We start from the raw sequence: 25,573 nt of genomic DNA, 5'->3' as shown, positions 1-25,573 counted from the left end.
GATGTTATCTATAGTACTTTACAGTATTCTTTCAGAAAAGAGGCATTTCCTGTTATTTCTTTTGCAGCTTATCTGTAACCTAAAATGTAATAACTATGGATGAAATCACTCCGCTTCTAAAACAACTATATATTTATGTGCATGTCATTTTGTTATAATGAAATTCCTATAAATATCTTGTTTTCTTTAAAACCAAAACCTCAAAAATAACCTGTGAAAAAACGGATGGTTAAATATATTCTGTCATGAACTTAAGGTTGTATTAAACACAAATAGCCATTTGGCTGACTATGAATAATGCTCATTGATAAAGTAATTCACTCGGCTATATGTGACATTTATTTCACATACTTTTTATTTCCTCTTTAGTCCTTCTTCATTATATTTTCCTAAGCTTATTATCCTGTTAATTGTTTTTAATTTATATACTGTTTAAATATTACAAACTGACATAAATTCTGCAGGAAAAAAGTGAGAAAAACAGATAATAGATGGCTGTCTATCCAGATGGATGGCCATACAGAGACAGATAAGAGACGATGAGTTACAGAAGAGAGAAGGAAAGAGGGAAGATAGGAAGGAGGGAGGGAGGGAAGAGGAAGGATGGAAGGAAAGAAGGAATTTCTATTAATAATTTTGGGTAATAAAGTCTTTGGATTGGATTCAAGAAATGCCATTTACAAAATTACAGTTGTCCCTCAGTATCCAAGGGAGATTGATTCCAGGATGCCCGTGGATAGCAAAGTCCATGGATGCTCAAGTCCTTTATATAAAATAGCTTAGTATTTGCACATAACCTATGTACACCTTCACATATACTTTATTTTTTAATTTTTTAAATGAAGTTAGATTTTAATTCCAAACACTTTTAGATATTTGCAGTCCCATATCATCTTTTTTCCTGAACTTAGCTTTTTTTTTAAAGTTTTTATTGGGGTATAATTGATTTACAATGTTGTGTTAGTTTCAGGTGTACAGCAAAGTGAATCTGTTATACAAATACATATACTCACTCTTTTTTAGATTCTTTTCCCCAATAGGCCATTACAGAGTATTGAGTAGAGTTCCCTGTGCTATACAGTAGGTCCTTATTAGTTATCTATTGTATATATAGTAGTGTGTATGTGTCAAACCTAATCTCCCAATTTATCCCTCCTCCCCTTAACCCCTGGTAACTGTAAGTTTATTTTCTACATCTGTAACTCTATTTCGGTTTTGCAGATAAGTTCATTTGTAGCCATTTTTTAGATTCCACATATAAGCGATATCATATGGTATTTGACTTTCTCTGTCTGACTTCATTCAGTATGAGAATCTCTAGGTCCATCCATGTTGCCGCAAATGGCATTATTTTGTTTTTTTTCTATGGCTCAGTAATATTCCATTGTATGGATCTCTACATTGCTTATCCAGTCGACCCCTGAACAGCAGAGGTTGGGCCACTGACCCTCAGAGCAGCCCTATAATGTTACGGTCAGCCGTCCCTATCTGAGGTTCCTCCCTGTCTGAGGTTCCTCCGTATCTGAGGTTCCTCATTCGCAGATTCAACAGGCCACCGATCGTGTGGTGTATGAGTGTATATATGAGTGATCCTATTGTACTTCTATTTTATCCTGAATGTCTGTCCATGAAATTCCATATTCCTTGAAAACACAATTTTAATGCATACATAATATTTAATTAGAAATGAAGGTAGCAAAATTTGACCTCAGTTCCCCCTCTGGCTACCCCTGAACTCTCTCTTCTCTTTCCTCCACACATTTTCCAGAACATTTTCTATACTCACTGTCTCTATCTCCTTGTTTCCCTTTGTCTGTTCAACCTACTGAAATAAGCCTTATGCTTCCAACATGACACCAAACTGTTTCCATCAGGTCAGCAGTGTTCCAGTGCATGCTCTTCAGAGCCCATCTTACTCTCTTGCCGGGATTTGACACTGCTGGTGGACACCTCTATTTAATACACTCTCTTTTCTAGACCTCTGTGACAGCCCCATCTCCTTGCTCTCCTTCTAATTCACAGGCCACTCCTCGTGCTTCTTTGCAGGCTTATCCTCTTCTTCTTGACTTTTTACGATCGTGTCCACCGAGGCTTGGTCTCAGAGTTTTCCATTCTCACCTAATACTTTCTCTGGAACTGATCACTTTTCACTCTGACAGCTCTAATTATCAAACATTGATTACTCAGAAATGTATATTTTGAGCCCCAGGCTTCTCTTCTGGGATCTAGTCTCGTATATTGGCTAAGTATTCAACATTTCCACGTGGATGAATCACTGGTGACTGAAACGCCGCGTATCCAACATGGAACTTACAACCTTCCTGCATACACCTGGTCCTCTTCAGCTTTTATATCTTGCTGCATGACACCATCATCAATCCAGTGGTAAAAGCCAAAACCTGAGGTTTAGCTCTAAAACTTTCTTGTTGCTCATTCTTATGTCCAATAAAACACAAAGTATTGTAAACTTTACCTCTCTTGAATCAGTCCGGCTATTTCCATTTCTATTGCCACTATCCTAGTTAGATTTATGTCCTTTCTTGACCGAACTCTCATTATTGTATCCTGACTCTTATTTGCTCATAAACTCTTCCATTCCATTTTCAGCACTGTAGTAAATAAGGGTATTAATTTAAAAGTAGAAGTCTAAGGATATCACTACATCATCATGAATTCCTACAGGGCATATGGGATCTGGCTGGGAACTAAGTCATAAGCTGTCAGCTGGAAAGTTAATGAATCCATGCAATTCAAGCAAACTCCAGGTGTAACACTCCTATTGGTACAAGGGGTTTCAAAAGAACGGCAGTAGACAAAGAGAGTTAGCTCCTAACATACGCCAAGCTCAGAGTATACTGAAGGTAGACTATCAGGCAAGTAAAAGTCAGGAGATAATTTTCTTCCTTCTATCCCCATACCTCTCTCCTTTTTTCCTTTCCCTTCCCTTACCTTGACATCAAAGCATCAAAAACTTCAGCTAGCAAGGAGGCTGAGGAGTAGCAACATAAAGCAACTATAACCAGCCCCTTCCTGCCATTGGTAGTGAGACGGCAACAGGACCAGTAGTGGAGAAAGGCTGCAAGTTTAACAAAGATAGGAACTCTTTTTATAGATATTATTAAGAAACTGAATTACAGCAAAAAACTACAAAATTCAGACTGTTTCTATGTCTAGAAGGAACTGGAAGACTTTTTATTATCTAAAAATGAGCAGAAAACTCTTTGAGCCCGCCTAAATTTTCATGCAACGGGCAGGAGTAAGTGTAAGCAGGCACTAGTGGAAAAAATAGGGATTTCTAATTATACACTGTGAATCTTTCTTGTTCAATGCACCAGTTTGAGCAAGTAAAATATGCAGAACTCTGTAATCTAATGACCAGTGAGAATGAGAAATCAAGGGCTGTGAGCATGAAGCCTGAAGCTCTAGCTCCTATCTTGTGAGTAATAGGACAACCCTGAGATAGCAGCCTTGAGACAGACAGCAAAAAGCAGAAAGACTGAGTGGCTCTGACCCTGGTGAAAGTGCAGCCGCCACACATCAGCCCTGTACTTCCCACCTACGGACTCATATTACATAAGAATAGATCTCTGTCACTTTTTAAGCAGATTGAATATATGTACCAGTATTCCCAGGACAACTGAGGTTTATGTCTATTGTTACAGTGTAATTATTATCAGACCCCCTTTTTACCCTCAAAAAATTTTTGGATAAAATATAGCACACACGAGAGAGATTAAAAATACATGAAACAAAAATTGATGCAACTGCAAAAGAGATATGGACAAACCCAGCTGGAGGTATCAATGCTCCTCTCTCAATAATTGATAGAACATGTAGACCAAAAATCAGAAGGGATACAGAAGAACTGAATAACACTATCAGTCAACTTGACTGAATTGACATTTACAGAAAATTCCACCCTACCGTGGAAGAATATATATGCATTCTTTTCAAGTGCATATTGAACATTTACCAAAGTTGATCACATTCTGAGCCAGAAAATAAGGCTTAATAAATTTAAAAAGATTCAAGCCATACCATGTTTTCTGTTCACAATGTAAATTAGACGTAACAGAAAGAACTCTAGAACATCTGAAAATATTTGGAACTTATAAAACACAATTATAAGTAACCTATTTGTCAAAGAAGAAATAAAAAGGCAAATTAGAAAGTACTTTTCACTGCATGAAAATGAAAGCACAACATACCAAAATGTGTGGTAAGCTGCTAAAGTAGTACTTAGAGAGAAATTTATAGAACTAAAACTTTATATTATGAAAGACAAAAAGTCTCAAATCAGTGACATCTTTTACTTTAGGAAATTTTTAAAAAATACATTAAACCCAACCTAGACAGAAGAAAATAATGAAGAGTAGTATCGATGGAATAGAATTAAAAAATTGAGAGAAATCAATGAAATAAAGGCTGGTTCTTTGAGACGACCAATGAAATTGATTAGCCTCTAGCCAGACTGATCAGGAAAGAGAGAGGGAAGGCACAAGCTTTTAATATCTCAGGAATGAACCCCATCATGATGGACCATACAGATTTATTAAAAAGGAAGAAGGTAATATGAAAACTGTTATGCCAATGAATGTGTGACAACTTAAATGAAATGAAAGAAATCCTTGAAAGGTAAAATCTACCAAAACTCATTCAAGAAGAAATCATTAATCTGAAGAGACCTACATCCACTAAAGAAACTGAATTTACAGTTAAAAATTTTACTACAAAGAACACTTGAGGTCCAGATGGCTTCAACTGTGAATTCTACCAAACATTTAAGAAAGAAAGAATACCAATTCTTTACAAACTCTGGGGGTTATTCCAGCAACAGAAGGTTAGTTTAACACTCAAAAACCAATCAATGTAACTCACCATACTAAGCAACTAAAAAAGAAAAACCATCTGATCATCTCATGAAAGCTTTTGTCCTTTTGTCATACAAAGACCTGTATATGAATGTTCATATAAACTTTGTTTGTAATAGCCAAAAACAGGAACGCAAATGTTCATCAACAGGTGAATGGATAAACACAATATGGTATCTCTGTCCATACTATGGAATACTGATCAGCAATAAAAGGAGTGAACTTTACATGTCCTCAACAACATGGATGAATCTCAAAATAATCATGCTGAAAAGAAGAGGTCAGACCCAAAAGAGTACATACTGTATGCTTTCGTTTACATGCAATTCTAGAAAACGCACACATCTATCTGATAGAAAACAGATCAATGGTTGCCTGGAGATGAGAAAGCAGAAGGCAGTAACACACAGAAACCTTTGAAGGTGATGAATAGGTCCACAATCTTGATCGTGGTGATTATTTCATGGGTGTGTGCATATGTCAAAATGTATCAAATTCCACAGTTTAGGTATGTTCAGTTTATGGTATGTCACTTATATCTCAGACAAAAGCTGTTAAAATAATAAATGAATCAATCAATCAAGAAATGGATAAATAAATAAATAAGTTTTTGTTTCAAATTCCTTGCTCACTTTTAATTACATTCAACAAACCACTGCGCTAACGTTACAAGGAAGACCAAGACGAGGGAGATCCAGTCCCTACATTCAAGCTGGTTACAGTTAAATGCAAGGGCTAAGGCAGAGGCAAATATAATTTTATCAGACTGTGATTTGGAGAAAGGGGTGGAGAGGGAGGATGGGCAGGAGGAGGAGGAGGAGAAGGAAAGAAGAAAGAGAAAGAGCCTAAAAAGAAGAAACAACGGTGCTTTGGTTAATCAGAGAAACAAGAGACTCACTCATCGTTCAATAATTTACTAAATGTTTATAATTTTCCAAGCACTACGCCCATCATTGAGAAAATATCTTTAAGAAGTAAGCATCCAAGGAGAGAAACGTACATGTAGATCACGGAATACACACCAAAAATGAAGATTTATATTAGAGTGCTCTAGTGACAAAAGGAGAAAAGAATTCACTCTGATGGATTAGAAAGAAATATTTGACCGTGACCTTAAAAAAAAGTATTTCAATGAACCTCAAGACTGGAAAGAATCGTTCCTCCTATGGAAATAGCTAAAAAATTCCCAGACATGAGAGTTTATCTGGTATGATTGGAGAATGAGAATTCTTCAAGCAGCGTTGGCAAACAGGACACGTAAAAGGAAAGTAATGGGAAACTAAGCTAGAAAGGTGGGGCTGTGATAATATTGTGAAAGAAACTGCATCCCATAGGAGGCAGTTTGGAACCAATGCTATAAGCACACGGACACTGAAAAACAGTAGCATGAACACCAATTGTTCCAATCAGTTATGAGATGGGCCACAAGTAGTTTGTTAATTATAATGATTATACGACTCATGTTTGTAAATTAGATGCTTTCAAAAAGTCAATCAAAATTTTCACTCTCATAACATCACACTCATGAACTGGTTTTCCACTATTCTTTCTTGAGTGTGAGGGTAGGATGTACAATCACAATTGGGGAGTGGTGGAATTTCAATAATCCTTTAATAATCACAGGAAAGTGTCAAAAAAGTGATTTATAAAACAGGTGTATCATGGCAGGAAAGTTACATATGTATATATACATAGAAAGAGAAGAATCATTGACACACACCATGGAAGGTAAGTTCAAAATCAGACGAAAAATTCTAGAATGCCTGAGGAAAGGATGAATAGATGGAATAAACACAAGAAAAGCCAACACACATGAAAATAAAGGTTAAATGTCAGTATCTGTATACAATAAATCCTAGAAAAATATAAAGGGAAAATATAACAGCTTGCATAAGTTATTTGAAGACGTGATCCATAATTTCACAGATATAACACACACATACACCCATAAACAAACATGAACTCAGACTGAAAGATCCCAAAGTGTGCCAGAGGTGATAAATAAATCACTCTGGACATACTACAGTAAAACTTAATAACATCAAAGACAAAGGAAGCATTCTAAAAGTTCCCAACAAGAAACGGCAGATCATGAAACCAGGAAAAGCATCATATCAACATTCTTTAGGAGGCAGTAGGGGGCAGTGCTTGATCTCCTAGATGCCAGATCCAGAGTACTTTGAATTTGGCGAACACTAGCTCTAGCTCTAAAATTAAACAAGATATCTAACTTCCCCATAGCTCAGTTTCCTCATTTATAGAATAAAGATAATAATAATTTCTATGTCATAAGATTGTTGGAAGTACTAAATACATTAGAATATGTGAAACCCATAAAAATACATTAGTAGTCACTATATGGCTATAAATGATTATTTTTCTCAGATTTCTTGGAAGCATTATTTGATGGAGGAATACCACAGGATAGCATTTGCAAAGTGCTTAAGAAAAGATAGTCCACGTTAGAATTTTATATCTATTTGAATAATCATTTAAATACAAGGGTGAAAAAAAAACATAAGAAAGAAATCAAGATAAATATATCAGACATGACATTAATAACTTACAATTATATATGAATTTGTAACTATTATTCATGCTCTATCCAAAGTTTATTGAGGGACTATTAAATGCCAAGTATTATTTTAAATTCTTTATATATGTGAACTAATATACTATTCGCATAAGCCCCATGTGGAGAAGAGAGGTTCACCAAGGGTCACTCAGGGTAAATCTGATAGGCAATCAAATTCCCTCCATAGTAAGCCTTCTTTGTAAGATCTGTAAATGTGAGACAGGTCTTAAATACAAACCATCTGTTCCTTGTTCCCTTTCTGAGTCTTTCCTCCATGAAAGTTTGTTTATAGACGTTATCTCTGAGAAATGGTCCTTGAGTATGGTTTCAGTGGTGGCAGAAACTCTGTTTCTAAGGAGTTTTTAATTTTGGTTACCTGTCCTGTTGTGTTCTCTTCCACAAAAAGAGCCAATTTGTGGTTGAGTCCAATTATGGATAAAACCAAATACTTCCTAACAAAGGATTGCCACTAGCTGGTTGGCCCTCACAGGGAAATGTGTGCAAAACAGAGAACTTTATTGTTTGTTTGTTTGGTTGGTTGTTTTGGACAAAACATGCACACATTTCTCCCAGTATGTGAGTCATAGCAAGAAATGACTACAGAGAGAGGAAATAATATTAAAGTTAGAGACCTTGACTTTTCACTGGTTAAGAAATAACTATGGTTGGTTAACTACCCAGAACCTTAAGGCTACAATCATGTAAGAAAATAGCTAAGGAAAAACAGCTTAAAGAAAAAAAAAAAGTGTGCAGATGCAAGCATAGCCACAGTCATCTAAATCTCGTTCTGTAGGCCTGGAGTGGAAGCTGGTCATGTCCTGCAATCACCATCTTGACACAAAGCCCTGAGGTGCAAGCTCTTTCCATCTGAAGACCATCTGCCTCTAAAAATTTCTTAAGAATCCCTAATTTTAAGCGTCCTAAAGGGATGTCAATTCTGTTGTCAGTGGGTTAAACCCTGTGTCTTTTTTAGCTAGGACACATGAATATAGGTTTTCACTTTCTGGAGTTTAACTGTGTTCTAGTGTTCAATATTACCCGACAGTTCCTTTCCATTGTGGGTCCTAGGCCTTTTTTTTTTTTTTTTTTTCAATGGTGTCTTTTCCAGATGACAAAGTCTCTGTTTTTTAGGGCATGTAGAGGCCACTTCGGAGAATATGAAGGAAATGCAACTCATACTTCTTGGTGGTAAGACTGGTTTTATTGCTTGCAGGAATCCCTTACAGTGTTTTGCCACATCTGCAAGGTAGACCCCCAAACTGGGGGAGAAATACACAGCCTTAAAGGAAAACCTGTGATGTGTTTTTATGACGAGAGTCAGTGAGTACACATTTGAGCTTAAAAATACCACTGACTTTCTCTGCTTTTCATGAGGATTGGAAGTGATAGGGCCAATACGATTTCTGAGTAAACAGCAAGGATTTGCAAAGTTCTCCAGTAAGTATCCCAGTAAAATGAGTGCCTCTAATGGTGGAGAGATAGGTTGGAATTCTCCAGTTTGGAAACACAAAGTCAAGTTAACTTTTTTGCTACCGTCCGAACCATACCTTTCCAGCAAACAAAAGTTTTGTTCCACCTTGAAAATTAGCACATATTGAGTAGGACGTTCAAACTCCATAACAAGGTGTAATTGTAGAACCCATTTGCAGGTGTTCAAGGGTATCCTGAGACTTGAGTTCTCATCCATGTCCCATCTTTACAGTTTTCCTGGGGTTAATCTGGTGCAGGTGAGACACGCAAACAGCAACAGCAACCTTAATGCAATTTTCTCAACGACACGAGAAAGTACGGTGATCAATGTATCCTCCTTGGGGTTTGGCATAAAACTTTTGCAACATTCCAGTTGAAGGCTTCTGGTGACACCAAGCAGTCCCTCTGAAGGTGACAGAGATTATCCTCATGTGATGTTTCTCAATAACTCTTTTCATCCTCCAAAACAGGTTGTGTCGCAAAGAACACTCTTCAGTTAGTCTTTGGGATTTGAAGGGTAAATGGGAAATTTGAGTGCTTGGTACTACACTGGAGTAGCTTCCATTGATTTCCCTTTTTTTCCCCTTTTGTTTTGCTCATCAAAGTTTTGGAGGTCTGGCAATAGGACTATTTTCCATTCCAGCTTTCGCTTGTCTATTAAATCCCCTATTTCTGACTTAAGGCCATTCAGAGGAAATGGGAAAGAGCTGTTCACATCATCTCCAAGAGCTACACCTGAATGTTTTCTAAATGTGTTAAAAAGCCTATCCTGAAAGTCTCCAGTGTATTCATCTTTTTGTTTGTTTGTTTTGGAGCATGTTCTCCAAAAACGTTGTCTAATAATTCATAGTTTTCTAAATTCCTCTGGTTTTATTATGGAATTTGAGGATTCTAAAGTCATACTCAGGGTATTCACAGTGCCTTTTCCATTCAGTTTTACTGCACATGTGGTTCCTAATAACATATAAATGAATTGATGTAGATCTGGGAGCCCGGAATTACATGTTCCTAGAACTATTGTAAATTGCTCTCTAAATTTCTGCCGACCCGGCTAGGCTTTGGAAAGTCTTTGAAAACCACTTTCAGGTCAGACCATGACCAGAGCTTAAATTCCACCATAAGGGGCTTGTTCTGATCTGGTTAACTTTCAGAGCCAATTCAGCTTTTAGAGTTTCTGGCTGGCCAGAAGGAAAGGGAAGCTAGTCGGAAAGACTGTAGGGGCAAAGGATAAGAGAGGGCCACGGGATGAAAGAAGAGGGGTAGTAAAATGAAAGTTTTTGTAATAGATTCAAGTTATGATTTGGGCGGATCTAAAAGATAGCCTTTTGCATTTTTCATTTGTCTCTTCCACAGAATAGTTAGAGAGGCAACTGTGGAATCTGAATTTCTCTTGCAAGCTTCCTTTAAACAATTTAAAAAAAATACAGATCACTGAAAGTTTGAAGATCTACTCCATGTCCATTCTAAGGCATTTCTCAAAGGAACCATTTTGTTCTCATGAAAAGTTTCCCCAAATGGCCACTGAAATGCTGTATAATTGTTGGTAAAATTATGCCCTTTAGAAAGAGGCTCACATGTATTAGAATGTACCTATATGTACGGGGCAGGAACCTGGCCTGTAGGAGACAGGAACTTGGGTTTAGTCTGAGACAAACCCATGAAAGTCTGGCAACAGTCGGTCCAATCAGTGGTTTGTTCACCTTATGTCCTGGGCTCTCCAACCTAGTGGCTAGGCAATCTCCAAAGGCAAACCTGACAAATCTTAAGCTCTTGGAAGGTTTGGACATGAACTTCCTGCTATCAACTACCAACAGAAAGTAATGAAGTGTAGTGACAAAAAGCAACGTCGTAGTAATGAGGCAGCTTTCAACCAAGGATACACTGTTTTCAAATCAGATCAAAGAATCAAAGCGTTCCTGAAAGGGATTCTTAGGGGACACAATACACTTAGCATTTGGTAGCCTGACGAAGAGAAATTGGAACTGAGATCCAGTGTGAGACTTACCCCCTCACTGTAGGCCTCAGTGGTTTCCCCTGTTTCTGAATTGAAGGTCTTAGGCTTCAGCAGCAAGCAAGGGAAGTATCAATAGGATCTTGGTAGGACGTCCAGGTCGTTGAACTCCCCAAAATATCACCAGCAAACCTTTGAACAAACAAAACTCACATTTAGTATAACTTATTGCAGTACAGGAGAATACCATTTTGACAGAGTCTAAGCAGTGTTTCAAGAGAGTTAAGTAGAATAATTGTAGGACTCTGGGGTCTGGACTTGAGTAGGTTAAAGTGGGTCTGCAAAAGTGCAGAACTGAGTAGGACTGGGCAAAGTTCATGATGTAGTAGTTTAGGACTGGCTGACACAGGGGAGTGAGGGTCTTGATAAACAAAATGTCATTGACAAGCAGGGTGTTTGTCAGAGTGAGATTGCTATCTTCAATATACAGATTTGTGAGCATTTCCTGAAGCAAACAGTGGACTTAATTATTAGTTTACAATCTTATCTTTCCCAGGCGAAAGCTTCCTAGAAGAAACAACTAAATCACGTTGACTTAAGTTTCCATCATTTTATCTAAGTCATGATCACAGATGGTCTCAATTCTCAAAGACTAAGATTTTAATATTAGAGAAAGTAGAATTTCAAATGAAATCATCAGAAGTTACAAATATGGACATTATACACTAGTAAAAGGAAAATTACATCACAAAGATACAGTCATCATGAACCTCCCGGACTTAGCAATATAGCATCAAATTATATAAAGAAATAACTGAAAGAATTACAGTTAGAACCAGAAAATAAAGTCAGTAATTATAACTGGAGTTTTTAACAAGCCACTTCCAAACAAGATTTGAATACTATAATTAATAAGCTCAAACTTAATATCCAACAAAAAGAGAGCACACAGAGAATGAGTTCTAGTAACTGAGCATGTACAAAGTCACAAAGAAAGCCTCCATGCATTTCTAAAATCAACATAATCTATAATACAACTAAATATAATAAAATTAAAAATTAATAACAAAAATTCCATCAGTCTGTAAACTAGAAAAAGAAAATAAAATAACTTTTCAGGTAAAGAAAAAAATCATAAGGAAATTAAGATAAATTTACAACTGTTCAGCAAAGAAAGCACAACAGGCCAAAAGTGGCAAATATACAGGTAAAGCAGAATTTAGATGGAAACATATTTTTAAAGTATGTTCATCAGAAAATAGAAAGACAAAAGACAACCAATCTAAGAATTCAACTAAAGAAGTTTGAAATACAGCAACAAAGTAAAATTAAAGAAGCAAGAGGGCAGAATAACTGAAATCAGAAATAAATGAACTAAAGAAGATGGTGCGGATGGATACTGGAGAACACAGAACGAATACAGTATTATCATTATGTGCCTTCAAACAAAACAGAAACCCAATACATAAGACAGACAAGCGGTGTCACTCTGGCTGGGGTCTGGGGAGAGGACAAGAGGAGCCCCGCTCCCTAACTCCCCTTCCTCAATTTCCTTCCACTGAGGAACACTCTTGGAAAAATCATCGTTTTAGAAGCCCGGTTATAAAATAGGTCCTGTGTGAAGCTAGTGCTGAACTCACAAACCAGGAAAAAGGCCCTTCTTATGCATCAGAGTGTGCTGGTGGTAGGAAACATTTTCTAGGGGGTAAGCAAGAAACACCAAAACATACAAACAAACAAAGAAGCCCTGAAACAACTAACGCAGGACTGTTTTCTGGGATTTTTGATTTCTTTTTCCCCGCTCAGGTATACTTTTTGCAGGATTTCCTTTACTTAAAATAATAACTGTAGTAGGAAGATAACATTTTTGAGAGGGGGAAAAAAAAATAAAGTCTGTATGTGCTTACTGCTGTATTTCAAAGAAAACAAACAATATACTCAATAGGTCACATTCTGATTCTGTTGATTTCACAATCCTCACCCTATGCGAGGCTCCGGGAGTGGTGGAAACACCTGAGATTCTCAACTTGGTTGCCTATCAGGACCCTGATGCTCACATCTTACCCCAGACCAATCAAGCAGAATCTCTGACGGTGCACTCAGGCATGCGTGTTTGTGAAATCTCCTTTTGGTATTCCAAGCGCAATCAAAGTTGAGAACCAGTGGAAGAGGGAATGGTTAAAAGGAAGCTCCAGCGTCTACTTGAATCCCACCCAGATCTGTCCTTAGCTCTTCCCTTTCCAGGGCTTTATCGGTCTCTGAAGACAAATACGGCAAATTAATCAAATAGGCAGAGAAGCAGGAAGACAGCGGGAGAACTACTACCCTGACAGCGTCAGCACCCTCAAACACCCCAGCAAGCTACGATGATGGACTCGCTCTGAGAGGACAGCACCTGACGAAGAGAGACAACGAAGCTCAAAGCTTGGGCACAGCAAACCAACTTCACAGATGTAGGGTAACGGGGACGTGACTAAACAGTAGTACACACGAAACATTTCTGAGGAATTCAGTTGATTTTCAATGTAGCGTGAGTCAACGCTGATTTGGCTGCCAGAAAATAAACTCCATCCAAGGCGGCATCAGCACATGTATGATGTCTGGACAAGGAAGACCCTTTCTGCAGGCTTGCTGGAACCCTTTCAGTACTGAGTCACGTTCTGGGGCGCACACTATCTGAAGAACATGGAGAACTAAATTATGGTGGACGAGGGAGCTTGGAGCTGTCTTTAAAAAGGGGCGGGTGGGGAGGAATACGAGCGTAGGGAGAATACGACAGGTACTTTCAAAGTATGTGAAGAACTCACATAAGGAAGTTAGATTCGCTTTACGGTGTGAAGTCCAGAAGGCAGAGCAACGGGCAGATGGGAGGAAGCACTTAGCGATGCTGACCGTCAAACGGGCAATGGACCGCCGCGCAGAGCGGGGGCTCCCGTCCCGGGCGGAACCGGGGCTTCAAGTAAACCGGGGGGAGGGGAGTTGCAGAACCTGCAGAGCGTTGCCTCAGATGGGAAAGTCGCCTCTCCACCCGGAGCAAGCGGCCCCGGGGTGCCTTGCCAACCGGGAGATGCTGTCGCCTTCGGCATTTGTCGCTTCCGACGACAGCGTGCTTAACACGTGCCTCTCCGTCACTCCCCTTCTCACTGAAAGCCACGCCGCCCCGAAGCTTCTCGGTGAGGAGCCAGTTGCTCCTTCCGCATCTGCCCCGAGTCTGCGCTCTCGGGCCTTCCCCCCGCGGCCTGCCCTCATTCGGCTGCCCCGGGCCCCGCGTGGCCCAACGGGCGGGGGTTCCGCCCGGGGCTGACTTTCTCTCGCCCCTTCTGGAGTGCGGGGCTCCTTCCACCCCTCGAGCAGGGCGCCCAGGGCCGGGCTGCCGGGACTCGGACCGGAGCCCCCGGGCTGCCGAGGACAAAGGGCGGGCTCGCTCCTCCCGAGCCACCTCCCGGCGCTGGGCCAGCGCCCCCGAGCCCCCGCGCCGCCCGCGCCCCGGGCCGCGCTCCGCGAGCGAGCGGGGGGAGGGGCGGGGGGAGGGGCGCCGGGCGGCGCGGCCCGGAGCGCGGGGAGCCGCTTCCTAGGAAAGGGCGAGGGGAGGGCGGCCGGGCTCGGCACGCTCCCTCCCTCGGCCGCTTTCTCTCACATAAGCGCAGGCAGAGGGCGCGTCAGCCATGCCCTGCCCCTGCGCCCGCCGCCGCGCAGCCCCGCGCCCCGCGCTCCCCGGCCTCGCCGCCGCTCCCGCCGCCCGGCCGCCCGGCTCGCCCCGCCGCGGGGAAGGGGAGGGCGGGGGCACGCGGGCTCCGGGGGCGCCGCAGGGCCCGAGCCTCGCGGGGCGTCTCGGCTCTGCCCCCCTCGCTCCCCGAGGCGCGCGCCGAGCCGCCGAGCGGGGCGCCGTCCTCCCGCGCCCTCGCCTCGCCTCGCCTTGCCTGGCGGGCCGCGGCCTTGGGCGCTCGGATGTCCGGTTTCCTGAGAGGCTCTGCCCTGACCCCGTCGCCTCGCGGGCGCCGGCCGGGAGAGCGGCTCGCAGCGTCGGGAGCGCCGAGCCCGGACCCGCTCCCGCCGCCGCGGCTCCGCGGGGTCCCCGGGCGGCCCTCGCGGACAGGGCCGAGCCGCGAGGCAGCCTCGCCGGGGCGCCCGGCCCCGCGCGCTCGCGGCCCGTCCACCATGCACTTGCTGGGCTTCTCTCTGGCGTGTTCCCTGTTCGCCGCCGCGCTGCTCCCGGGTGCGCGCCGGGCGCCCGCCGCCGCCGCCGCCGCCGCCGCCGCCTTCGAGTCGGGACTCGGCTTCTCGGACGCGGAGCCGGACGCGGGCGAGGCCAAGGTGGGTGCGCGCCCGTGCGCTGCGGGGTCGGGCCGCGGGGGGCTTGGGGTCGCTGAGGACCCGGGACGTGCGCAGAGGGCGGGCTCCTGTTTCACCTTGTGTGCCTGGGCTCCACGGTTACCGCGCCGAGGGTAGGGTTTCTGGGAGGAAGGTTTTCCTAGAAAATAGGACAGCAAGTGAGGCGAGCGAAGGGCCCGGAAGGTGGCCGGTGACAGCGCTCGTGCAGCCGCCGGAGGGCGGCCCCCGCCGGTGCGCCGAGCGCGCCTGGACCCCGGCGCGGGGAGAGCCCGAGTTCAAGCCGTCGGGTGGGCTCTGCTCGTCCCTGGCAGGCTAGCGGGACTCCAGCGCCTCCCGGGCTTGAGTGAGCAGCCCTCCGGGGCTTGCTTTCCTGCAGAATTTCAGATGTGGCATTAGGAACCGGGCTTTAGGACCTCGGACTGCAGATTCACTCGGAGCAGTTGGTCGTGCTGGAGATGCAGCAGGATCTCCGATCACCATCAGGCATGGCTTTTCAACTTAGTAAACGCTGCGTTTCTGAAATTCGGTCGCCAAGTACTGAAAAGTAAGGTGGATTTCCTTGCTGGTTTTTAAACATGCGATGTTTTAACTCTTTGCCTAAAAAATGTTGCCAGGAGACTGTTGAGACATTCGGATTTGCAAGTGTCGTATCGTATTGGTGCCCGCTTCTCCCTTGATCTCCTGAAAGAGTATCTATTTACCTTAAAAGTTCAGAACTGACCTAAGGATGGAGCCTATGCTTAGGAGGGTTCTTAAGTTCCTGGAGAAGTTTTGTCTTCCACAGAAGACGGGAGGTCTCGGTTCACACACTGGCAGTACCCCTGGCTGGAACTAGATTGCAGCACTTTATTTCACCTGATGGCAAGTGAAGGGCCGGGGGTGTGCCACTGCCACCCTCGAGTGGACTTTATTGATTAGCATCTATCGAATGTGTACAAATTAAATTGCCTTCCCGGTTTTATTTTGAAATACGCTGTAAGATTGAGAAGACTTGAGTTTCGAAAAACCAACATACCTTTGTGTTTAAGTTTTGGGAAAAAAATTGAAATATTGGAATTTGTCGTTCAGTGGGATCAAGGGGGAAAAAAAACTGTGGCGTAGAAACATATACATGAAAGTTCAGAAAAGAGCGCTCTATGTGCATTGTGAAATACTTTTCAACGCAGATATTTACATTGGTGTGATTATTGCCCTGAGAAAGTCTTCCTCGCCTCAAATGCCACAAAAATGTAACCTTAGACCCACTAACACTTCCTGTAATTTAAATGCCTTGGATTTCATGGTATCGATTCACTTTCTGTTTCCTCAAACTATTTATTGAAAGTATGACTTAGGAAGGCAAACTCCTCCCTATTGCCTATGTTAACTCACTTCGGTTTATGGCAAGAAAGCGTGAAATAGGAGGTGAAAGGACCAGCCTGTCCTGATAAGCCTAGAGCCTGTGTGAGAGTCGCTGCCTGCTGGGTGGATCCTGAATGGATGGATGGGCCCGTGTGTACCTGTGTTTACGTCTGTATGCGGCTGGAGGATAACAGTTAATGTGTTTTTAGTTTCCAAAATTGTCTTCACTGGTGATGTAATGAGAGTTTCCCTTTGCCATGAGAATCTTTGTGCATTCTTGTTGGCTTTTCATATTTGACCGTCTTTTATATATTCTGTATGGTGAGTATGGGTTGATAACTCTGTGTGCGGTATGGACGCTTTTCCACGTGATGGCACCTCGGCGTAAGGCTCTGAGTTCCACAGACCACAAGGCGGAGTGTTACTCCCGCACCAAAGTGTCCCCCAGTGGTTGAGTAGCAGCCTGAGAGGGCGTGTGTCATTAATGCCTCCGGCGAGCTGCTGTGTCCTTGCCGTGAAAATGCCAAGACACGTGGTCCAAAGACTCCATGTCTCTCCCTAGTGGACAAGACTAGTCGCTCATTTGGACGTAAGCCCTGGACGGGAGCTGATTAATTCTCTGTGCTTTACATAAACACCAAGAAGAGATTTCAGAAGGTGAATAGAAGACGCTAGATATGCATAATCCCCCATAAATGCAGATTTTTGGTAATTTACACTTCAGAAGTGTTTTTTAATATTAAAATAAAATAGAAAACAGCTCACAGGCTGTGAACCAAGGTTAGCCGTCCCATTCTTCACCTCATCCCCAAAGCCACACAGAAAATTGGAGGTAAAATCACAAATGGAAGCCAGATCTCCTTGTTTCTAGACCTATATGTACTGTTGTTAGGTTCCTCTTTCTAATTATTCATGGTTGTAGACTTACTAAAAACTTCTAAAGTGTTTTTCCCAAGGATGTTAGTGCAAGCAAGTCAACATCAGAAAAGTAAGGCAAGCAAAGTATTGCCTAATTATATAATTAAAATTAACTACACATGATGGGGATAAAAGAGGAAATATTTAAAATTATCATCAAACTAAAGAAACCTGCAAAACCTCGAAAAAGCACTAGATTACTAACTACAATCGTTTGCCAACGTGAGATTAGATAGAGTTTGTTGGGTTTTTTTTTCCTTACCTGAGAACAACCGGTTCACTGTGGTTGGTTGGAGTTGAGTGTGGTTTTAAGAGAAAGGTTGGTTTATGATTAACAAAAGGAGGAATTACTTCATTACTTCATATCATGAAATATGCTTCTATTCCAAAAGGTGGGTTGGACTGGGAGTTTAAATACCTAGATCCTTACAGGTTGTTAGAGTAGTAAATGCAAGGAGAGCATATCTTACATTGCAAATGCGTTTGTTAATAAAGATTGAACTCAACAAAAGAAAGCTTAAAGATGTACAATCTTGTGTCAATTAAGTGAATAATCAAAAAGATCAAATATTATTGCGTAGACAAATGTAACTTATCTAATTTTCTGTATTACATAAATAACTTTAAATATCCCTACATTTATAGTTTAAATGCAAAAAAAAATGATTAGCTTAGTATTAACACTAGTTGCTTTAATGGGAATAGCTGTTTTCAATTAACATAGTGAAAGTACATATGGTTTACGGTGACTATCACAAAAAAAACTTCCTAATGATGGCAACTATTTTGTAACATGCCTTATTTTCTTTCTCATCATTTATAATTCTGCACACTGTGGTATTTTATTTTTTTATTTACTGTTTCAAATTAATCAGTGGCAGTGTTTCTCAGAATACTATCTTTGTGCTAACTGCATCTGAACTCCCTACAGGTCTTTAATTTTTTTTTTTTTTTTCCTTACCTGAGAACAGCCAGTCTCTGGACTTGGGTCTAGGAACATGCATTTTTAACTAGCATCCTAAGTCATTCTCACGCACAGTGACAGTCTTACACTCAGTATCTCTGGTGTGTAACAATGACTAATTTCATTGGTCTTATCATATTCATTACATAGTTTTTGAGTTTGCAGGGTAATCTGTTAGGCATGGGGCATCTTAAAAGACATAAGCCATTTTCCTCTCTTCAAGGAGCTTGCAACTCAGGCAGGGAAAATAAAGGCTGAAGCACAAAAATACTGTGAGATATTGGAGGAAGAGTACCGAAGCAATGTCTGTGTCCTCAAGTTTGGGCAAGAGAGTCATCCATGTGGCCTGGTTGGTCTGGGTGCCTTGACTTAGGGCAGAACTTGAGCTGTAACTTGGATAGGAATTTCCAGCAGATGACTACATCAAACACAGGCATCCCTTTCAGGTCTTGGATGGAGTGAGAAAGTGAGAGGGCAAGTAGAAGTGTTTGACGGCAGCTGAGGGGTTATATAGAGTAACAGTGAAGACTCTTAAATAAGAATAAGCTTTCAAGGTGGATGGAGATCACAATGTATATGGCCTGAATCAGTTTAAGGAATTTGAATGCTGGGAGTCTTGCTGTGAGTCTTGGAGGGTTATTCATGATTTAAGCACCTGAAAGACATAGGTAGTAAGAAGGCTATTGGAAATCATTTATGGGATTGATTAGAGGTCAGAAGGACTTTTGCTGGGGGCCTGATCTGGTTGAGAGGCAGCAGTAATAGTCTAGAAGGGAAGTGACAAATAGAGCAGAGTGGGGACAGTGGAGACCGAAGAAAGAGATGTTACACAGGAAGAACCCATAGGTCTGGTGACTGATTAATATGAAAAGTAAGGGAGTGGGAGAAATTAACCTTGGCATCAGTATTATAACCATAGGAAAATGTTGGTCCTACTGCACTTCAGAGAAGAGAAGAGACTGGTTTTCACTGATGTATGCTGGAAGTTAAAGGCATTATTCCATAAGTCACCTAAGATTTTACTAGACTTAAGACTCTTTGGAGAAGTAAAATAAGCTTTACAAATTTACATCCCATAAAAGGAAAATAACTGTCTAGCATCAATAGGACTTAAACTTTAAAGAACTATTTGAGCTCTTGACAAGTATTATTACAGTCCCTAAAGGAAAATTAACAGTGTGCATATCCTATTACCCTGCATTAGAAATAAGGTAAATTTTATTCAAGTAAAATAGGCCATAAATTTGGCTGTAATTTTTAATCACTTACTTGCAGCCTGCTCTGTGCTTCTTGTTGCTTCATGATATTTCTCTGATGTACTTCAGATACCCATACTTTTTCACAGTAACCAACCATCAATCTTTAGAAAGGAAGTTCAATATTAGGGACATGTGAAATGTTTGTGAAAGTGGAAACCTTTGAACCCTCTTCCTCTCTTTACCTCACTCTGCATCAATTCATGTTAGGGGCTCCGAGTCTGACATAATTAGGTTATATCTGTAATGTCCTGAGTATCTATAAGTTAATTTCATTTTGTTTTTCACTACATCTCCCGGAGATGGATGTTATTATATTTTATTAAAGATGACGAATCGAAGACTCAAATGACTCAACCAGGGGCAAGAATAGAGCTTTTTTCTTTTAGAAAAACTTTTGCAGCATGTATTTTAGAAAAGCGTGGTAATGGGTTTGAGCCTTTGGGCTTTGCTGAACACCCACTTCCTCCTGTAAGTTGTAGCAGCGTGCAAGGGGGCAGAGAGAAGTATTGCTGTACAGCGAGGGCCCCCTCATTACTTTTATTTAGGCCACGTTCCCCACAGTAGAACAATCTGAGAGAAACTTGGACTTTCTTCCAGGGTTCACCATGTGGTGCCCTCTGATTAAAGATAGATCACAACTGGCTTAAGCCATAGTACTGTTGTAAGAATGGCTGCAGAACTAGAGGCCTAACAAGAATTCCTGACGATAATTGAACAGAGTTTCTAAGTTGCACTAATATAACTTCAGTGAAACATTGTGATCTTACTATGTCAAGTGACCTCTCGGGATTAATTGGATTTGGAAAGAACAGACTTCAGTTGCAGAGGCATGATACTTCCTCCAACTTCTAAACATTACATTGTTCCCCCTTTCACCTGTTACATCATTCCTGGCGGATAAGAGCATTCTTTAAGTACTACACAGGCCTACTTTTTGTTGCAAAACACATATTTGTCACTTCAGATTTGTACAAGTTGTGAATTAAGGTATCATTAATTTTTCACATTAGAAATATTAGTGTAGCAGAGAACTTTAAACAATAAGAGGTAATAGTTCATTTGATTTATAATGTAACACTAAAATTTATTGTAAATATTTTAGATTTGTCAGTGTAGTTGTTTCTTCTGAAATTTACTCCGGCAGATTATTCAGCTGCTTCCAATCCTCAATTGATTTACTTTTTTTTCAGAGTTCCTAGTTTACCTGTTGGAGAGAGAAGAAGTTGTGTTGATTTAATTCGCTTTATTGGGCATCCATCATAGAATCAAATAGGCTCCTTAAATTAAAATACCTTTTGCCGGTGGATTCTTACCCTTTCCTGGTACTGATAGCACCTTAGTAGCTTTCAGATGTTAGAAGGGATTCCTGATGATTCCTTTTCTGCAGTTCTGAAACCCCAAAGCTCATTTTCATAAATTATTTGGTGCTATAACCTTGATCTGATCTGCCATAAAGCTATTTATAGTCTTTATTTATCCTCTAAGTTTGAATATATCTAAACTTCATTGAAGAAATAGTAATGTATTTATGAGATGCTGCCATAGACCTTGCTGGGGGTTGGGGGAGAATTAAAATGTATATGTACTGGGTTTCTTGAAAAATCTGGGATCTGAAGTTCATGCAATCCCCAGGGCTTATGGTAAGGGATTGGATTGGAGAGCTGTTCTTTTCCAAAGGGCTTCCTTCCTCAATCACCTATTGCCTCAGTGACAGCCTGGAAGGGAAATGGAAGGACTCAAGAAGGAGGCCCTGTGGACACCCCTACCTCCATTTTACCCATTGGAACCAGGTTTATGTACTTTTCACTCCAAATTCTCATATTTAAATCTTCAGTTCAGGGGCATTTTAATTCTCACTAGCGGCAGCTTCAGTTCTAAGCAGGAAATTACAATGAAGTGAGTGATACAAAAAATGTAGAGTGAGTGATTCCTGTCTATAACAGGAATCAAGAAACTTACTCATTAAAAATACCAGAAATGAGTTAAACTATAAACGCAGACAGTATAAGGGATTTTGTAAGAGTCTCCTGCTTTACCAGAAGTCGTTGGCTAGGCTTCTGGGGGATGCCTGGGCAGTCATGGGAAAGGTGGGGTGATGTTGAGTCAGCTGTGAAAAGCGGGTAGATGCTGGTTACGGAAAGGAGGGAGGGAGGGGTATTTCGGATATTGAAGTGTGAGAGCAGAGTACAGAGGCTAGTAATGCCACTGCGGTCAGGGGGTGTTTGGGCAACTGGGAGCAGACCCCTTTGGCTGGAGAGCCCAGAGCTTCGAGGGAAACAGAAGGGAATATTGTAGAAAATGTAGGAAACCAAGGAGCAGGACCCATGTTTGAGGATGGGTTGAAAGCAACAGGAGCCACTGAAGATTCTTCAATGAAATGTTGAAAGTGGTGTTTTTAGGAACTTAACCTGGCATCACTGAGCAGAAGTGTCTAGAAAAGTGGCTAGAAGCTGGTCAGCAGCTTCCCAGAAGCCATTTTCAACTGCAGGCTTCCTGGAGGTGTCTGGCAGTGACTGCTCTCCTCACTTCGTTGGCCACGCATACATGTTATTTGAACTCCTCTATATGCTCTGGATTTCTGATGATGATAGTGGTGACCACTTAACTTATGTAAGCACCCATCACCATCCTGTCCAGAAACATTTATAAAATATACTAATAAGAGTCATCGTTCTGGCTCGAATTCCAAACAGAGCAAGCAATGTAAACAGTGGTCACGCTTAGATACACACACACACATCTACCTCTTCATGGTTCTTCAAGCTGCCATCAATGGCTTACGTGTTCTTTCTTGCCGAGCTAAATATTTTAGACAATCTATTGAAAGAATATAAAAAAATCATAATATATGAGATTAGATTTTCCATCGCTGATACACTTATTCCTAAATCAGCTGGCAATTAAAAAAAAAAAAAGAAACAGGGAGAGAGAACCCTGAAGTGTCCTAGCAATTCCTTCACTTTAAATCTGCTTACAAGTATTTCTATTGGTAAGAGCAAAAAGGGGGGAGAAATGAGCTATCAAGTAAATGACACGATTACTTTGTAGTTTCTGTTATAAATTTTTTTTAATGTGGCAGAAAATTGACTCAAACTCAAAAGACAACTATTATAAAATGGACGTAATGAAAGAGGGAATATTCAGATGCACAGCCTTGTGTAAATAACAGTGTTTCAGAGTTTAAAAGTCAGACTTCTCAGCAAGGGTAGGTTCAACATTGTCCTGGTTTGGACAGGTCGGGAGGAGATGAATATTTTAGAGGAAATCAGAAAGATGTGGTTTACCATTTCTATACTTGTAAAGATTTTAATTAGCCATTTATTTTGTAATTTGTTTCACCTTAAAACTTGGTCCCCAGAGTACCATTTTCACCACCTTTTATGCAATAGTAATGCATGCATTATAAGTGGTGAAGGCTAGAAATATATATGTGTGTGTGTGTGTGTGTGTGTGTGTGTGTGTATGAAATCTCCTTTAGAACTATGATATACAGTAAGCATTCTGTACATTTTTTGTTAAGTAGATAGGTTTCATGATCAGAAAAATACCATAGACATAAGTACTATGTCCTAGGCATGTGAAGTAACAGTGATATTCTTCAGAGTGATTCTTCAGCCCCTTCCCACCTAATTTATTATATGTGTTTTTTTTTTTTATTATTGTAAGCTTACCAGCAGTTGTCCTGATTTCTACAGTATGGGAACAGGATGTAATGTTGATGTTTGATTTTGAGACAGTTGGGGGAAATCCAAAGTGTTTGATCATTCAGTGTAGGAAGGCTATGTATTGTAGATCTGCTTATGATATGCTTCCCCCTCTCCTGTGTGCCAGGGTTTGTGTCTGTCCCTGAGGATGACAGCTCTGGCCTTAGACCACCAAATCAAGGAATAAGGCATGACAGTCATGCCCTAAACTGCATACTTAAGTCACTGGGTAAAAAGGACTTCGGTACACAGGGCATTATAATGCCATATAATTTCACATGAACTCATCCTGAATACTTTCAAAGCTTAAATGCTTTCAAGTTTAAATCTCTATTAAAGAAACAGACTATTGTTGCTACTTTAATGTGTAAACATCTCGTCTTTATATTATTAATCGTCATGGGAGAGATATAAATATGTATTCTGCATTACAGTGAAATCATCCCAGAATAGCTAAAAGATGAAAAATATACTTTCACCAAATAAAATGTAATGAAAATGTAATGGTGGAAGGTTATATGAAGAGTTAAACTTGTGTAAATTTGTTCAGAAAGTGTGATTGCCCTGCCTCTTTGGGGTGCTTTTCTGGAATGGCAACCAATAAAGTGTCCGGTCTGTGCTGTCACTGAGATGAATCTTAGAGCAAATACTTTCCTTCTCCAAGTCTAAGTCTGCATTCCTTGAGTTCCCTCATTTGCTCACAAGAGTTGATTTTATTTGCTGGTTCTATCTGCCAGTTTGCCAGGCAGTCAGGAAACACTATGAATTTCTTGGTGCTGAACAATTGATGGTGATGAGGGCGTGTGAGCAGATGGGAAGAGGAAACTCAGAATAAGTGGTGGATACAGCTCCCAGCTCTTCAAGAGCTAAGAACATGTTTTTACTCAGTAACATCTTGAAAGTATTCACTTCCTTATGATTCCAATACAGATGTTAGTTGGAGTATTTTAGGAACTTTTGATCAGATACCATATTTCTAAACAGAGGAAGTTTTGCTGACTGAATCTGGAAGGAAGGACTGAACACTAAATAGATACTCAGCTAATATGTAAATGATTAAAGAATTAGATAATACATTATCTATATAAGTCTAGACACATTATCCCTACATACATGCAGTACTGGTATGATCTATTTTTAAAGTAATTTTCGTTTCTTGGTTTAAGGATGCTTTATATTTAAAGGCTGATATATTTCTCCAGCTATAGTATTCAGTTTTAAAGTTTAATCTAATTTTCTTCACAGTCATTTTTCATTCTCATTCTAATTAATTTTTCTAATAAAAGTGCTATGCTTATTTTGGGGGGGTCAGAAACAGAATTAAAATAACATTGCTTATTTAATATTCTTTTATATGGAGAGGAAATGTTCATAAAATTAATAATATTTTTGCTTCCAGCTTGCTTAAGTACTTGAAATGGGTGGAAATTTTCTAAAAAAAAAGAGCAGACTTTGATATTGTGGTTGTTTGGGAAGATTCTCCTATATATGAGTTGGTGCCACTTGGAGACAGGCAACGCTTACTCCCTCCCGGGAACTGACTGGGAAGACGGGACGCAGATGCTTATCACCTCCTCAGCCAGCTGGTGTTCAAAGGTTTAATACCTTTTTCGGAAATGGCAAAAATAATTACCTTTCTTAAAAAGAAGTGTTGGCGATGGCCCTATAACCTATCCTCAAGAAAATAGTACATTTTTTCTTTTCCTTGTTTATGCTTAAGTGGAGTCTTTTCTTCCCCCTAATATCAAACCACCCACCCAAGTCCAAACAAAGAATGGATACATTTGGCAAATTACATTAGACTGAAATCTTAAAGAAAATAGTCTTGATTTTCTTTTAATTGGAGTGACCACACAGCTGCTGTGAATTCTATGATTAAATTCCTATAATCTGTAAAAGAGCTTGTTATTTCCTCTCACTCAAAGTTCCTTGGAAATATTTAAAACCAAATACCAGCATGAAGCTGTTTTAAAACCACTATGGGTTACTTTACTACAGTAGCATTGCCCACATGGAATATTTTTAATTCCTTCTTTTTCGTTTGTGTCTGTTGTGTGTATTTCATTACTTTATCCTTTTGAAAGTCTTCTTCCAAGTTTATGTTTTGAAAAATGGAACACTTTTTTAGACTCATGTTTGCGTACGGGTCCTGACATTTATGACTTCCCTAAAAAACAAACAAATTCTT

General features: G+C 40.7%; 1 protein-coding gene and 1 long non-coding RNA gene across 2 annotated transcripts in view; one reads left to right on the top strand and one right to left on the bottom strand.

Annotated features, from left to right (window-relative positions):
* LOC130706105 (uncharacterized) overlaps positions 1-14,541 on the bottom strand; it is a 126,776-nt gene extending 112,235 nt beyond the window's left edge. Inside the window, exons 1-2 of the long non-coding RNA XR_009006504.1 lie at positions 13,675-14,541; positions 10,922-11,059 (exon numbers count right to left, since the gene is read on the bottom strand). This is a non-coding gene — a long non-coding RNA (uncharacterized LOC130706105). The remainder of the gene's footprint in view (positions 1-10,921; positions 11,060-13,674) is intronic.
* The window catches only part of VEGFC (vascular endothelial growth factor C), a 97,759-nt gene continuing 86,711 nt past the window's right edge, over positions 14,526-25,573 (top strand). The window contains exon 1 of the mRNA XM_057537252.1: positions 14,526-15,181. Within this exon, the coding sequence (XP_057393235.1) occupies positions 14,816-15,181 (366 nt within the window). The 5' untranslated portion in view covers positions 14,526-14,815. The remainder of the gene's footprint in view (positions 15,182-25,573) is intronic.

Source organism: Balaenoptera acutorostrata, chromosome 21 (assembly GCF_949987535.1).
Source record: "Balaenoptera acutorostrata chromosome 21, mBalAcu1.1, whole genome shotgun sequence".
NCBI lineage: Eukaryota > Metazoa > Chordata > Mammalia > Artiodactyla > Balaenopteridae > Balaenoptera > Balaenoptera acutorostrata.
This window is presented reverse-complemented; position numbering and strand designations above follow the sequence as displayed.